This window comes from Myotis davidii, unplaced genomic scaffold, assembly GCF_000327345.1.
Source record: "Myotis davidii unplaced genomic scaffold, ASM32734v1 scaffold162, whole genome shotgun sequence".
Classification (NCBI taxonomy): domain Eukaryota; kingdom Metazoa; phylum Chordata; class Mammalia; order Chiroptera; family Vespertilionidae; genus Myotis; species Myotis davidii.
In genome coordinates, this window is record NW_006300036.1 from 3,631,270 (window position 1) to 3,648,531 (window position 17,262).

General features: G+C 36.1%; 1 protein-coding gene across 1 annotated transcript in view; it reads right to left on the minus strand.

The window, feature by feature from the left end:
• Nucleotides 1-17,262, minus strand: part of TTLL7 (tubulin tyrosine ligase like 7) — a 146,251-nt gene that overhangs the window by 37,036 nt on the left and 91,953 nt on the right. Inside the window, exons 12-15 of the mRNA XM_015572111.1 lie at nt 15,994-16,129; nt 8,069-8,155; nt 4,547-4,739; nt 547-749 (exon numbers count right to left, since the gene is read on the minus strand). Coding sequence (XP_015427597.1) covers nt 547-749; nt 4,547-4,739; nt 8,069-8,155; nt 15,994-16,129 — 619 coding nt within the window. The remainder of the gene's footprint in view (nt 1-546; nt 750-4,546; nt 4,740-8,068; nt 8,156-15,993; nt 16,130-17,262) is intronic.

Below are 17,262 nucleotides of genomic sequence, written 5' to 3' on the forward strand. Positions count from 1 at the left end.
GAGGAGTGTCCCACAGAGACCCAGCTTTTATTCTCTTGTCTATCTTTTCTAAGCCTTTCAGCCGCCCCCACTCAGGTTCACCCTTGGCTGTGCTGGCTCAGCACATTTTCTAAAGATATGCCTCCATGCTCCCAGTGTAAGTTCCTGCCTCAAACCCTGCCCTTACAGGAAATAGCTCCAGGAAACAGCTCGGGGGAGGGTACAGCTGTTGCTAAGACAACCCTTGCAGGACTGACTTCCTTCCGCTTGGTTGCGGTTCTGGTCGTGGTGATGACCACCACCCAGGGTTTTTATATAAGTAGATAAACAAGTGGAAAATAAAATGCTATTCACAGTGTTCATTCTAAAGTTCTGTGATAGTCTGGTCTGCCTTGTAAGAGTTCATACTAAATGATAGGTTAAGAGAGATTAAGCAATCCAAACTCCATGATACCATGAACTGAATGATGAGGTTCAATCTATCCTCCTCCCAGCTTATCCCTTTGCCACCTAAATCTCAGAACAATGCTTCCTGTAATCTCAAAAGGAGCAAAGTAGACGACTTACCACCTGAAAATTAGAGTTGGCATCATTATTATGAGGCAGATGCCTCACGTAGGAGGAAGCACGGTTTAAGGAATGTGACCGACATGATGAAGTTGTCCGAGATGCTGACATCATTTGTTGAGCAGAGAGAGGGCGGATGTCTGCACTACAAGGCGATTGAGAAGAGATGGACCGAGGGCAACTGAATGAACGCCTTATGGAACCTATCAATAATGGAAAAGAGGAGTAATTAATAGAATTTCCCACCATTTAAACTAATAATTAGACCACAGGGTAGTGGCATGGTGATAAATGTCAAAGCATAATTCTTCAATTTAAATGGTGACCTTGGTGCAGAACACGTGTCATGTATGTAGAATGGCTATCATGAGAATATTTAAATGGTACCCTTAATTTTCTGTTCTTAAAACATGTCATAGAAGAACCAGAAGAAAGGTAAACTAACATTTTATGGAAAGGAAAACTAAGCTTCCATAGGCCAGGCATCGTGTTACATACACTTTTTTTCTAATCCTCACAGAAACCCTCTGAAGCAGAAATCCCTGTCACCAGGAGGGTCAGGAAAAGAACTTTCTCAAGCTCAGGTTTAAATCTTGACCTAATGCCAGTATCTCACTCTTCCTATGAGACCATGAAAATACTATCCTTTACCCTTGGATTAGATTGGTCAATCATTAGAATCTGTATGTAGGTTATAAGAAAAATATCTTACGGTAAGATTTATAGGAAGGAATGGACAGGAGTCTAGAGAGTTACAGAATTTTTGGCCCATGAGGAAAAAAAATTAAACACAGAAGAAAAATATAAAGATTATCCTAATCGAATTTAAATATATAATTATTACAAGAGTGATGCTAGACAGTCTTCTTATTCACATGAAAGAAGAATTTTTTTAAATAGATTAAATGACCATAGCAATAGGTTATGAGAAAAAGTATATGGAACTAAAGGGTTATAATCAGAACAAACAAGTAGGAAAACCATAGAATATCTTCCCCAGTATACATTGAGGAAATTTAAAAGAGAGAATCCACTATTCCAGGTAAATTTGATTCCTGACACAGGAAAATAGAATATCACTCAATATTATCACATTTATATCTTTTTTTTAGTTCATACATTTTCTATACCTTCTGTGCTATATTATATTCTCTGTTGTTTAGGAATCTTCATTGGTTAAATAATTTAATAAAACTCACATAAAGGCAGGTTGGATAGCCAAATATTTCTCTTCATTAGCTGTTGAAAAAATGTAAACCTTTTAAAAGGCAGTGGATATATAAACTTATATTGAAGGGTATATTTATAAATGATGTTTTGAATAGATATAAAGCCTAATACTCCTCATTTGGTTCAAAAGAGTAAAAAGAAGTATATTCATTCAAGCTATAAAAGATGTTTAAAAAAAACAAAACACTTTCACCACCTCCATTTCTTTAAACTAGTAACGTCCATCTAAGTTTAAAAAAGTCCCACCATTGTGAAAGGACAGTGCTGCTAGAGAAGGGCTGTGTGGGGAACATACCCCAGATCAATCTTCTCTAAGCAAGTACCCAAAGCGTGTGCTTCAACCTGCACCTGGGCCCTGCTCTCCTGTAAGGCTTCATATCGTGGTCTGTGTGGAGCGCACCTGGGAGAGCACCTGAGCAAAAGTTGTCAGCTGAATCCTGCGGTGTCCACACAGCCATTCCCTGGAAACATACCTTGCCAAAGGTGAGGAATGTCGTCAGTCCTGACCTTTAGCTCAGGCGCCAGGGGTGGATGCTATTATCCAGATTCATCCAGGTCTGACAATTATGAGAAGCCACAAGAATGAAGAATGCAGCTTAATCTTAAAGCATGATTTAACTTAATTTCCTTTTTCTTAAACTCTAGTAAAACTTCGTGGTGTCATGCTGTATATAATAAATGTGCTACACTACCTCTGAGTAGCTGTCTCTCCATCTGAGAACAGTGTCCCACCTGGTCCCAGCTTTACTTGTATAATGTCTCTGTGTCTTTCTTTTTCTTAATCCCCCATCACCCCTACTCAGGTCTCTTGTTCTCTCTAGCCACGCGGGTTGCGGCAGAGGTTTGGACATGTGTAATCTGACCATAGATGTACAAGGAAACTATCCTTTTTCTTGAATGGCCAAAGATTCCTATTTTTCCCATGCATACACTGAATATTAAGACACAGTAACTAAGTAGCTAGATATACCAACGACATTTAGGTTGGTTAACAAAAAAATGGTTATAATTTAAATAAATTATGTGAAAGAATATTTAATATAGTTTTGTATATGACTAACTTATATCAACCCAAAATATATATTTCAAAACTACAACAGGTTTGAGTTTCCTAAGTTAACCATCTACAACAGAAAGTGTTACAAATAATATGGACTTTGTCTTTGTTCATCAGCATCACTTTGGACAGAAAACTCAAGAAGGGTCTGTGGCTATATTACTTAGGGTAAGAGAGAATGTAAAACAAAGAGAAACGCTTATTGCAATTTCTAATGACTATAAAAATAAAATCTAATACTTTGTTAAAAGATATGTAATTGAATTAAATTAATTTTAAAAGGAGAATTCACACTTAAAAAGATTTTAGTGCATTATTTGTCCAATATCAATTTATTAACCTATTGGTCTAAGATAAAAGAACAATCTCAAAGCTATGAGAACCTGAATAATTTTTCTTAATCCTACCCTTTTCTCTGCTAATTCAATGCGGTGAGGGATGCACACATTAGCCAAGAGGGGTTAAAAATGGGTGAAATCTGGGCAAAACAAGGCCAGCTTCTGAGAGGAACAGGGTCATTCATAGAGACATACTGAAAGTACATAAGAGAACTTTAAGAAAAAAGGAAGAAACTGATAAAATAACTATAAACTCTGGAACAGGTGCTCAATAAAGATACCTTAAATGAGTAAATAAATAAACAAATGCAATGGAACATAATACAACATTATTTGCCATCCAAACATATAAACCTTCAAAGACAGGAACATTAGCAGGTATCTTTATGAAATAATTTAGAAGCAAATGAAAGACCATTAAGATCTTCATCTATTAGTTATGCATTCCTCATGCATTTTGCCATAAGTGTTGAAGGCAAAATTCTATTATCAGGGAAGAGAACGCATTAAACCATTGTTGGAGATGAACAAAGGCTCACATTGTGTTTATTGCATGATCAAAGCAGTCCCTTTAATGAAGTCCTGGGATAAAGAGAGATGTGAGAAACAAGAGATAAAAATAAGTCCTGCAGTGTCAGGGAGGATCTCTAAGGGAGCCGGGGCAAACAGGGATGCTACACTGGACATTTGGGGATGAAAGAAGAATTATGGACACAATAGTGGACATTGGGGATCAAAAAAAACAATAAAGGACAGGAGAATGGAAGAGAAAATGTAAAAAGAAATAAAGGAACAAAGAAAACTAAAACTAAAAAGGAAGGAGACAGAGAAGCTGGTTGTTCACTCCCTCAATCTACCAATAGCCCCAACTTTAGCACTTACCCATGATGAAAATGAGAGGAAACAAAACTATTTCACAATTGTGTGGCTCACAGATACATTCAAGTCAAATACCGAGAGAGATACATATTTTAAAAAGTAGGCAAGGATACACAACAAAAGGGGCGGCAGAGAGGTAGAGAAAGCAAGAAAGGGTGTGAAAGAATATATTGGCTTAAGAGAGAAGGCAATCAGCAGATCAGTCACGCATCACATTTTATAAATCCATGCAGATGTCTAGGGCTTAACAAAAACTATGAAATATAGAAGAATGGACTATAGAGATTCTTAGGTCAAATAAACTTTCATCATCTACTTGCAGACCCTGAAGGGGATTGTGGGATGCACCCACATCTGGTTAGGGAAGGACGTGGGATAGAATTCAGGTCTCCTCACACAGGACAAGCATTCATTTGGCCCAAGATCCTTTTATTGAGTTTTGTAATTCAGTTCCATAATTCTTCAGCTATAACTAAATTAGAAGAAATTAACTTACTGGGTGTTTGGAATATTTTGCAGTGGTTGGATTGTTTAAGATTATAAGTAACTTGCTTTTCTCTTCTCTTACTTTGGTACTCTTCATTTTCATCTGATTCTGAAGAGCTGTCACTACTATCATAACTGCTATCACTGCTGTAGTACTTCTGTCTTCTCATCACCTCTGTACTCTCAGGCATGGAACAGAGAGGCTAAAACACAGAAAAAGGTGTTACTGTCAGAACGTTTCTTAAGAAGGCACATTAACATGATTAATTACTATTTTCAATTTCCCACTATGCATGTTGCTTCTCACTGACACCTGAAAATCCTCCAAAGTGCTACTGCTACAGTGCTGTAATTAGCCTCCAATGCAATTCACTAATTTTTCTATTTCTGCCAAATATTCTTCCTTAAATAACATAGTTCATTCATAATGAGGAAAATGCTTTTTCTCCGTGATTTAAAAAAAAGACAAGGTTATCATCACAAACAGAAAATAAAATAAATTATTTGAGATAAAAGTATAAAAATTAGAAACATAATCAAATTTTCTTCATTCCATACAGAGAGGTTACCCATTATTCATCAAGACTCAGGTATGTATCTCTGTTGTATCATTAATGTTCAGTCATTCAATCAAAGTGTGTGTATGTGTTTGTGGATATGTGTGCGCATGCTTGTGAGAAAGAGAGGAGGAGGAGAGAGGAAGGACAAGAGGGGCAGAGAGGCAAAAAGAAAAGGAAAGCAGAGGCCAAATAAACCACAGAAAGCAAAGTAAGATAAACCACTATATATCCACAGAGGTCACATCTTAAAACAAAAGCCAATGAACCGATTCACTCAGATAATGTGCAAAAGGACTAAGGTATTTCTCATATATCTAACTTGTTATGAACATTTTTACAAATAAAAAATTGTAGTTAATTGTCCACTTTCCAAATTGGTTATGAACAACTTAGGTTCTTTCTCAGAAGATTCCTAACTATGACACAAAGGGTCTGGTCATAATGGGACCACATTGCTTTTCACTGCCCGTGCTACATTTAAGAAAAACAAAAGTGATATAATGTAAATCAATACATCATAAATTTTTGGAGGATTGGTGCCATGCAGAGGGTAAAACTGTAAAGATTCAAAATGCCAGACTACTGTGTTCCAATATCTCCATTAGAATCTCCTGTCTTCAAACCTCCCCAGGAAGAGTGTTTCCAGTGCCGCTGAAAGAATGAGATCAGGGAAGTGGGACAGTTTTACTTCACAAAGAGTATGAACCAACAAGGTCAAGACAGTTTGGGAACTTAGTCATGTTAAGAGACTATTTATCACATATACCATATGCCTCTTATTCCTTCTGGGAAAAGTTCCCATAGTTGTATATAACCATAGTTGTATATAAGTTTCTTGATCTCTGTTCAAACACAAACGTTTGATGTTAGCATACATAAATAATGAAATCCTTGGCTACCATGGGATTTCACTGGAATAAGGCATCTCCTCTCATGTAACAGTGTGAGATGAAAGGTACAGAAAGGAAGAGCATTGCATGAAGTGCCCGGAATACACAGTAAGCCAGAGCATGATCTTCTCACAGTTATTGGCTTTGCAAAGGATGAAAAATCACCAGAGGAAGGTAATTTAATATACGACAGTACCAACTTGTATGTAAAAGTATGTTCTCCTTTTGATAGTCCAATATTTACTGAGCACTGGCAATGTTCATTGTGATATGCATAAAAACCAGTAATTTACCAGTAATACAATCACCAAATATCTTGACAGCCTTGGGGAATAAGAATTCTGGAGGAAGGGCATTTCTTCGGAAGTCTAGCAGACCCAGAAGAAACAGTGGCACAATCAGGCTCCTTCTTTCGTGGAGGCAAACAGATTTCAGGTTTTTTAAGGGAGCTTGACTACATAGTGAGCTATTTGACCTTTTAAAGAATCACAAGAGGAAACTAAAAGCTGTGTCATATGTGCATTTTGACCAACACGCTGTTCAAGCAATAACTAATAAGATGTCATAGTGGCATAAACGCTAAACAATGCCTTACCTGAAAAATGGAATTATTTGCAAACTGGTATTGAGTTATCGCACAAACCATACTACTTACTTTTATGTCCAATTTTATTTTTAAGTGGGTCATAAGTGAATTGCAATAATTAATATACAAAGCTCAGAAACTTCCCAGTGTTTTCCAAAGTGAAGCAATGACTCATTAAGGTATTCACTTTTACAGACACGCTAAAAATATAATTGTTCCAAAGGCATTGGCAATGACATCTTCCACAATTCCTCAATAGAGAGGATATAATTCAGAAGAGCAGCACCTGACATCCAAGACCTCCAGTCTTCACCAGATCCGTATCTTTCACCAGGTTCATCACGTACCATTGTACTCTCCAAGAATCTTCCACTGGAGTCATACCAAATTCTTCATATTTCTCTAACAAGCTAGGCAATGTCACAACTCCATGTCATTGCCTTGAATGTTCCCTTTAACCCAAATGTCCTTCACTCATCTTAAATGTTTACAGCATTACTCATTTGCAAAGACCCAGTTCAAATGGCACTTATAAAGCCATCCACAGTCTACCAATCCCTTTCTTCTCTCACTGTAACACTTTCCACTCGCTTTATTACAGTATTTGCCACAAGCTGGTTCTTGGTTCACCTATCTGCTCATTCTGCCAATGAGGTCCTTGCAGACACATTCAACAAATGTAACTAATAGAGGTTTAAAAATATTTTTATTGATTTTTAGAGAGAGGAAGAGGGAGAGAGAAACAATGATGTGAGCTCAGAACATGATCAGCTGCCTCCTGCATGCCCCCTACTGGAGATCAAGCTGCAACTCGGGCATGTGCCCTGACTTGGAATCAAACTCCAGCATGTACTCTGACAGGGAATCATACTGGCAACCTTTTGGTGCACTGGACGATGCCCAACCAACTGAGCTACACCAGCCAGGGCCTAACTAACAGTGTTTGAGAACCTACCAAGTCCCAGATGCTGTGCTTGGTTTGAGAGATGCAAAGATAAAATCATCCTACCCTCAAGGAACTTACAACCTTTTATTAAGGCAAAGATGCAAGTAATTATTTGTCACAACTGCTCTACAGAAGCATTATTTGTGATACAGCAGAAGGAGGAGAAGGAATCATCTGATAAGGTTTTCTAGAGTCACGATTTTCCTTCTCTATATCACTATACTTCTCTGGTACTTATATGTCTAGAGAAATGAGGGGAAATTAATACTGAGTATAAAATAAGGCTATTAGTTCTAAGTCCCTCTTGGTCCGACTCATCAGGATTTCACTAGTATTACAAAAAGAATCCAAGAAGAGTGAGGAAAACTAACAAAACAAAAAAAAATAGAACTTCTATGTGTGAGATAACCAACTCTCTCTGTACTGCACACATAGTCCATACAGTTCCTTGAAAGTGGCATCAGTCATTACTATAGTGACAAATACAAAGGGGAAACAACTGTACTAAGTCGTATCTACTTTGATACTAAGAAAGATACGGGTACTGTACCTTTGGTCCTCGAGGCATGGAAGTTTTGCCCATCAACTTTTCGTCATCGATTTCACATTGTTCCAGAAGATCCAAAATTTCTTCCTCCTTAAAAAGATATTAAAACTATGATCACCAATGGATTCTAGAATTTTTTCTAAATTCATTAATCTCCATAAAATAATGTACAACACAGTTCCTAAAACTATTTAATGAAGACTACTCAGATCAAATGAGTAATAAAGGCCATGAAAAACTCTTTAAAAAATGGCGTTCACTAAAATCTGACAATATAAATAATACAATGCTGAAAATCTATTATATATTACTAGAGGCCCGATGCACGAAATTCGTGCCACGATAGGCCTTCACAGCCCTGGCTGCCTCCCAGCCCCAGCCCCAGCCCCGGCTGCTGGGGCCCTCGCCTGGCACTGCCCACATCCGCCCTCACACACCCCTGGTTCCCTGGTTCCACAGAGCCCCCCATCAATCGCCACGCAGTGGGTGGCCCGGACCTCTCTCTGCGGAGCAATCATGGGGTGATGGCAGGGCCCCCTGACCAATCACATAGCACCCGCCTTGGCTGTCCTGGCGCCAGTGCGTGTCATCCAGTGCGTGTCATCCGGACGGTCGTTCTGCTGTTTGGTCGTTCGGTAGATTTGCATATTACACTTTTATTATTATAGATTATAAACAAATGTATTTTATGTTTTAGAACATTATTAAAATCTGACTACAATAATAAATTAGCCTATTAGACACTTTAAATTTTCTAAAAATCACTCTAATTTTCCAGACCACAATCTTATCAACCATTTCTATATTGATTATTGTAAAATAATAATACAATTTCAGACAGAAAACTGATGACTGACCTAGCAGTTAGTAATCTAATGTTAATGTTTGTTCAATGGGCACAATTTAATGGAATTTTCAAAACTTCAACTATTGAACAATAGTATCTTTAGAACTTTATAAAATGTTTTCATCCTATAGGCTTAATACCTTCTCTAATCCTCTTCAAAAATCATTTTGAAGTCAAAGGGAAAAGTTATAAAAACATAACACCCAAGTGAATACTGAGCAAACCAGAGCAATGGGAGCATAATAGTTATATTGAAAGAATAATTGATGCTTCTTTGAACTATTTATTCAACCTACAAAAATATCACATCTTTACTTATATGATTTATATTTCAGTACCACTTTTTTTAAAAAGGTTTCTGAAGAAACTAGAAATCTCACTGTGCAATGAAATTTATCTTACTCTTCATACCAATCAAAGAAAGTTTAGCTATTAAAATACCAAAACGCCGAAACCGGTTTGGCTCAGTGGATAGAGCGTCGGCCTGCGGACTGGAAGGTCCCAGGTTCGATTCTGGTCAAGGGCATGTACCTGGGTTGCGGGCACAACCCCAGTGGGGGATGTGCAGGAGGCGGCTGATCGATGTTTCTCTCTCATCGATGTTTCTGACTCTCTATCTCTCTCCCTTCCTCTCTGTAAAAAATCAATAAAAAAAATATATTTAAAAAAAATACCAAAACATTCTTGCTATACAGTTTGATTAAATAATGATCCTACAATGAATTCCAAAGCACAAGATAGTTAAAATGAAATGTATGGAGTTCTACCTCTGTTTAGGAGAAAAAATGTAAAAGGCAATACTTTTATCGTTAACAGCTAGAGAAAGACAGATAAACTAAATAATCATATTTTTAAGACTTTGGAAAGCTGTGGATTAAAAAGTAGTATAAAGGAACTAAATACCAGACAGGGAAAAGTTCTTCCTAGGTTTGAAGAGATGAGTGACCTCTTTGTACATTTTGGTCATTTGCATATCTGGACACAGATCAACAAGGATCAGGCCCAGAACAGAGAGATTCTGCTATGATAAAAAAAAAAAGGAAATTCCTATGGTCATGTGGGCTAGTGTAACATCTGGAAGAGCCCACAGAGCTGGCTCTCTCTACCTGCTGGGTCGCTCTGATATTACTTTTTTAGTATGAAGAGATACAGGAGAATGGAGGCAAGGATGGAAAGCCAGAGAAATAGCTATCTGTAGTCTTACAATTCTTAAATACCAATAGAGAATGAGGCCTGTAATAAACACTGAATAGATGTCACCTTCAAGGCACTTGAAACTATAACTATTACAAGCCAGCCTGGACCCAGTTCAACCTTTCTTATTTTTTTAAATTAATTAATTAATTTATTTATTTTGCCCTTGACCAGAATCAAACCAGGGACCCTTCAGTCCACAGGCCAATGCTCTATCCACTGAGCCAAACTGGCTAGGGCAACCTTTTTATTTTAATTAAAACATATTTGACATATAACACTGTATAAAATTAGGGTTTACAACATATTGGTTATTATACATTTATATATTGTAATATTGCCATTGTGTGTGGTTAGAATAATTAAGATCTAATCTCTTAGCAAGTTTAACTATTACAGTAAAATATAATGGTCTATATTCACCTTTCTCCCACCCCACCACCCAGCTTGTGGTAACCACAATTTTACTGTTTTTAATTGGCTTTTTAAAAATTTCACGTGTAAGGGATATCATACAGTGTTCGTCTCTCTCTGTCTGACTTATCTCCCTTAGCATAATGTGCTCAAGGTCCATCCAGGTTGCCTCAAATGGCAGGGTTTTCTTCCTTCTCATCACAGAAGAATAGTTCATTGTAGTCTATACCACATCATCTATATCCACTAATCCACTAACAGGCACTTAGGTTGTTTTCCACAGCGGCTGAACCAATTTACACTCCTACCATGAATGTGCAAGCATTCCTTTTCCCACATCCTTCCAATGCTTGTTTACTCTGTCTTTTTTTTATAATAACCATTCAAACAAGCGTAAAGTGATATATCATTGTAGTTTTGATTTGTATTCCCTTGATGATTAGTGACGTGGAGCATCTTTCATATCTCTGTTGGCCATTTGGATGTCTTCTTTGGAAAAATGTCTATTGGGTTCTTCTGCCCATTTTTTAATTTGATGGGGTTTTTTTTTTGTTATTGAGTTACATGAATTCTTTATATATTTGACTAATAATTCCTTATCCTCGATATAGTTTGCAAAAATATTCTCTCATTCTGTAGGTTGCATTTTTTTTGTTTCTTATTTGTTTCTTTTGCTATATTGAAGCTTTTAATTTTGATGTAGTACCACTTGCTGACTTTTGCTTTCCTTTAACTTTTCTTTGGCTCGAAGTAATTAGCCCCTAACTCTAACACTCTGTACTAAGAAATATTTGCCTTCTTAGCCAGAAAATATCAGTTCAGCTTTATGATCCTTTTATAAGCATCTATCAAACAAATAAAAATTATAGGACATCAAAAATAATAATTAAAAAATGTGACCTATAATCAAAAGTAAAGGATGTCAGTAAAAGCAGGTCAATAAATAATCCAAATATTAAAATTAACAAAGATTTTTCAAAAATTATTAAATACATGTTACAGGAAATAATGAAAAGGAGAACAAAATGAATGAAGGATGCAAAATTTTACCAGAGAAATGAAATTTTAAAATACCAAATAGATATTCTTGAATTGACTAATATAATCTAAAATTAAGAAGTGATTGGGTAGGCTCAAGGGCAGTCTACACACAGCAAGAATATGTCAATGAAAATTATCCAAACTGAAACACACAGAGAGAGAGAAAGAGTGAGAGAGGGAGAGAGAAAAATAAAACAGAATAGGGCATCAAAGATAAATGGGATGCTGTCCAATGATCTAATATATGTGAAACTAGAGTCCCATAAAAGAGACAATATACAAAATACAGCAAAAATATCTGATGAAATAATGAAAGCAAATTTAAATGTATGGAAATTAAGCAACAAACTTCTAAATGACCAAAATAAAATTCAAAAAACAATTTTAAATGGCAGTAAATAAAACCAATGAAAGACATTAATGCCCGTCTTCAAGAAGTTGACAAAACCACAAGCAGGGTAAATACAAAGGAACTCACACACAGACACATCAAAGACAAAATGCTGGAAATACAAGAAAAAGCAGTCAATACCAAGGACATATTATATTCAGAGGAAAATCAAACAAAAAATAATGGCTGGATTCTGAATAGGAATGAGAAGACAAAGAAATGACATATTTAAAAGTGCTGAAAGGAAAAAAAAAAAAAAGCCTGGTAAGATAAAATTCTATGCTCAGTTAAGCTATCCTTTATAATAAAAGGATAATATGCAAATTGATTGAAGGGTGGAACGACCAGTCAGCGGAGGGCAGGGCTAGTGAGCAGGCAGTGCCAGGCCAGACAATGCAGGTGCCAGCAGGCAGAGGGAGGGGATGGCGATGAGGGGGCGGGCAAATAGAAATATTAAAATATTTCTTCTAATTAATTCACTTTCAATGTGTACAAATTTGTGCACCAAGCCACTAGTTTAAAATAAAGATGAAAGTAAAAGATAATTTCAGCTTAAAAAAAACAAAACAACTGAGAGAATTCATACTAAAATGAATATGAAATACTAGAGAAAGTTTCTTCAAACTAGGAGAAATGATCATGTCAGAAGCATGAAATGAAGAACACAAGAAAGGATAAAGATGTAGGTAAATATGAAGTGGTATTTAGAAAACTATTAAAGACCGCTTAGAGCTTAGAAAATAATAACAAGGTGTTTTAAAGACTGTAACATATGTAAAAGTAATATATGTGATAACAGCACAAAGTCTAGAGAGAGGCACCAAATAAAATTAAATCACTAGCATTCTTGTGAAGTGATAAAATACTAATTCAAGGTAGACTTTATGATTTAAGGATGCATATTGTGATTTCTTTTCAAACCCCCATATTATGCTGCAACTATAACTAAAAGCCAATAGTGAAGATAAAATAATTTAAAAATTGACTTTTCCAAGAATAAAGAAAAGCAAAAAAGAAATACTAAACAAATAGTATAAATAGAAGGAAAAAAAAGACAAAAGGCAGACATAAACCCAACTATACCAGTAATTTTGTAAAATGATTTAAAGACACATAGTCAGACTAGATTTAAAAACAAGTATGACTTAACTTTATGCTATTTATCAAAGGTATTGTAAATATTGTTACTTTTAACATGGGTTACTAGTAAAAATGGCTGGATAGAAAAGATATGCCATTTAAACAGTAACCACAAGAAATAAACTATTAATCACGCAGTTAAATTTAAGACAAAGAATGTTTCCCAAAAGAAAGATAAACACTGCATAATAATGATAAAATAGGAAAGGTGAATTAGGAAGACATCTTCATAACTTCAAAGAATCTGAAACAAAAATTGACAGAACTAAATCCACAAATCTCTCTCAGCAATTGCTACACCACATAGGCCAAAGAAATATGTAAAAGGATATAGAATATTTAAACACTAATAGCCAAATTTACTTAAATGACATCTATAAATCTCTACAACCAACACCTGCAGTATACACATCACCAAGTAGACTTGGTACATTTGCTAAAATATGTACTATATTGAGACATAAAGCAAGTTTCAATTCATTTTACAAGACTGAAATGCTTTTCTAACACCGATCAACTATACCAGAAATTCCTAAAAAAATAAAACTACAAAATGTTAATGTATGGAAATTAATCAACAAACTTCTAAATAACCAAAATAAAAATCAGAATTTAATAAAAATATAATATGTAAAAATTGCCATGTAAAAGGGCGATATGTAAAAATAATCAGATAGTTATTTCCAGGCAACAAACCAAAGAGTGAAAAATAAATGAAAAACTATTTATTGGTAATAGTAGCAAAATACAAATACTTAATAAATTTAATGAAAGATGTGCAAGAACTATATAGAAAAAACAACAAACAGAGCTGATTAATTAAAGACTCAAATAAATGGAGATATGCCATATTGATGGATCAGAGACTCAGTATTGTTAATTCCCGAGAAATTGTTTTACAGTTTCCTCACAGTCCCAATTAAAATCCCAGCAGCCGGTCAAAAAATATTCTCAAGATGATTCTAAAATGTATATGAAAATGTAAAAGGACCTAGAAAGCCCAAAAGAGTATGAAAAAGAACAAATTGAGGGCATGCACTACCTAATCTCAACATTTACTAAAAAGAAACAATAGTAAAAAAAAAGGTGTAAAATTTGCATAAGAATAGGCTCACAGGCCCAGGGAACAGGGCAAAGTGGTGACATTTAAACTACATTTTGAGGAATAGAAATAGGGAATTAAGGTTTGAAGCCTATTTATTAAGTGTCAAGTACTTTAATAGACTATTTTAGTTAACCTCAATTTTATTTTCATAACCAACCTGACAAGTAGTTTTAATACTACTATTTTGGTGACAAGGAAACCACTGATCAAATAGTTTAGCCTAAGGTTATAAAATTAACATGTGGGGAACTAGAATTTGAATTTAGATGTATCTGTACCCCTAGGTTTTCTACTAGAAAAAATAAGGATGGAGGATCAGTGTAATGAGAAAAGGGAATAGATTATTTAGCCACATGAGAGGGAAATAACATTATAGAACAGGTGAAGAAAAATGAAGAAAGGTCTCCCACTGGGTTAAAAAAAAAAAAAAAAAAGGTCAGGCTGGCTTGGCTTAGTGGTTACACATTGACCAATGAACCAAGAGATCACAGTTGGACTCCTGGTCAGGACACATCTCCAGGTTGCAGGCTCAATCCCAGTGTAGAGTATGCAGGAGGCAGCCAACTGATGATTCTCATCATTGATGTTTCCATCTCTCTCTCCCCCTCTTTCCTCTCTGAAATCAATACAAATATATTTAAAAATAAAAACAAAAAGGCCACAGAACATAATTCTAATGTTAAAACATTTGCATACCTCAAAAGAGGGAAATTTGGAGGAAAATAACACTTGAGATATACAATGTTCCTTCTGCTTCTATCTCTTAGGTTTAGCCAGCTTGAAAATGGCTTTGAAACTTTCTGTTGTGGAATCTGAGTGAAAAGATCATATTTATCATGATTTTGTAATTACTCAATATAACAGTGTATCCATGATATGGGGATTATATTACTGTAGGGATATGTCAAGTAATATAAAGTCCAAACAGTATTAATAGGTCCACATAAAGTTAGTTGCCCAATGGAACATTAGTAAGTGTCATGCAAGCAGGGGCTTGATTAGCACTTACACACTGGGCCTGTCTTTAAATTCTCCCTTTTGGAACCTCAGACTACCACAGCGAGGGATCTGGCTACCCTGCTGGGAGACCATGCAGAGAAAAAGAGACATCCAGTCAGCTTCCCAGATGTTCCAGCTCTCTCACCTGAGGCTCTAGACATGTCAGTGAAGCCATCTTGCATATCCTTTCAGATAAATGCAGTGAATCATACTTTATTCACTCCAAGCAAGACAAGCAGAAAGAACTACTCAAGTGAGCCCAGCCAAGTGTGCAGAATAATGAGCAAATAAATGAAATGGTTTATTATGCTGCAATAGATAACTGATAGACCGTCAGTAAGGTAAACAGATTACTAGGTGGGGAGTGGGGGAATGTTTGGGGATATGCATGTGTATTTATTACTTCTCCTTTATCAGATCTAGGCAGTATCAGGGGAAAATACTGAATAATGTCAGATACGCTACAAATAATGAGAACATTACAAACCACTTGGTAAATACAATGGATTTTTTTAATTCAGTTACATATACACAGTTGTTATAACACATGTTTATTACAATAGATCAGTATTCCAACATATAACATCAACATTCTCTACTGCATAACTTGTCCTGTTAGACAACTTCTTATTTTTGAAACCACCTGGTTGGTTATGAAATGTTACCAACTGTGAAAATGGAAGCAAGTGCATCTTCAACATAAAATGTTTCTATATGTGGGACTGAGGTAGGTTGTTTTTAAAAGCATATTATTTGGCATAATTCTTTTTTCTCTTTATAAACACGTATCCCTTTACCTTCATCCTTTTCAAAGGATTGTTCAGCTCACGCTGGAATGAAGCTGCTCTTCCTGAAAGAAAGGTCTGAAAGGCAGCAGCCAACAAATTTTCATACTTTTCAAGTAGAGTTTTATCATCAGGAGGATAAATTCGTCTACAATAAAATCAGATAAACCAACGTGTTTAAAAAAACTAACAGACTGACAACTGTCAGGGGTGAGGGGTCGGGTAGCTGGGTGAAAGAAGGTAAAGGGATTGGAAAAAACAAAAACATATACATAACACATACACGTGGTGATAGCCAGAGGGAAATGAGGCAAGGGCTAGGTGGAGGTGGGCAAGGAGGGAGAAATACGGATGAAAAGAGACTGCTTGGGGCGATGGGTGCACGATGAAGTGTGCAGATGATGTTTTGTTGAGTTGCACACTTGAAACCTGTATAATTTTGTGAACCAGTGTCACTCCCAGTAAATTCAATTTTTTAAAAAAAAGAAGCTATTATAGTGTAAGAGTTAATGTCAACTACATAGCTAATCCTTAACCTCCTATTCTGCCTTTACTGGGTGCCACAAATAAAGATGAATACAGTTATGAAAAATCCATAAATGTGCATTGTCATGCACACAAATTAAAGTTTATCTAGAGAATTATCTTAAAACAATGCAACTCCAGATGATACAGTATAAGGGTTTAGTAGGAGGTAGTGGTTGAAATCATTGCAGTTGGGTACACTGAAGAAATCCAAAACGTCATGGGGGAATGTTTAGGTGATGAGGGATTACTTGGGAGTGTTGGATTTAGTGTGGTTACTGAAGAATGCAGAGATTAACCTGATGATCTCCTGGGATAGTGGAGAGAATTTGGTAGAGGCAGGGTGACAGGAAATGTGATGTCACCACTCCTGCTGATGGTGTTGAGGCTAGGGAAGAATGGCCTACTATGAGTGCAAGATGATGTATGGCCCCCAAGTCTCCTAATTCTGCTGAGGCCATGTCAAAGCTTGGGGGGAAGGACAGTCTCTTTAAGAACACAAGGAGCTTAGGGAGTCTCCTTTTATCCTGTCAAAGCTGATACCATGGAAGGGGTTTCATTTAGCAGAGTCCACACCCTTTCTACTGTCTCATATCTGTCTCCTTCAAACATCTTCATTATATCCCTACTCCATGATACATTAGAGTTTAGAGCAAAATATAGTCACCCCTTGGAATTGGCAGAAAGAATACTAGTAGACCTGAAACGTGTCTCAAAATACCACATTATAACCAAACTAGAGGCTCAGTGCATGGA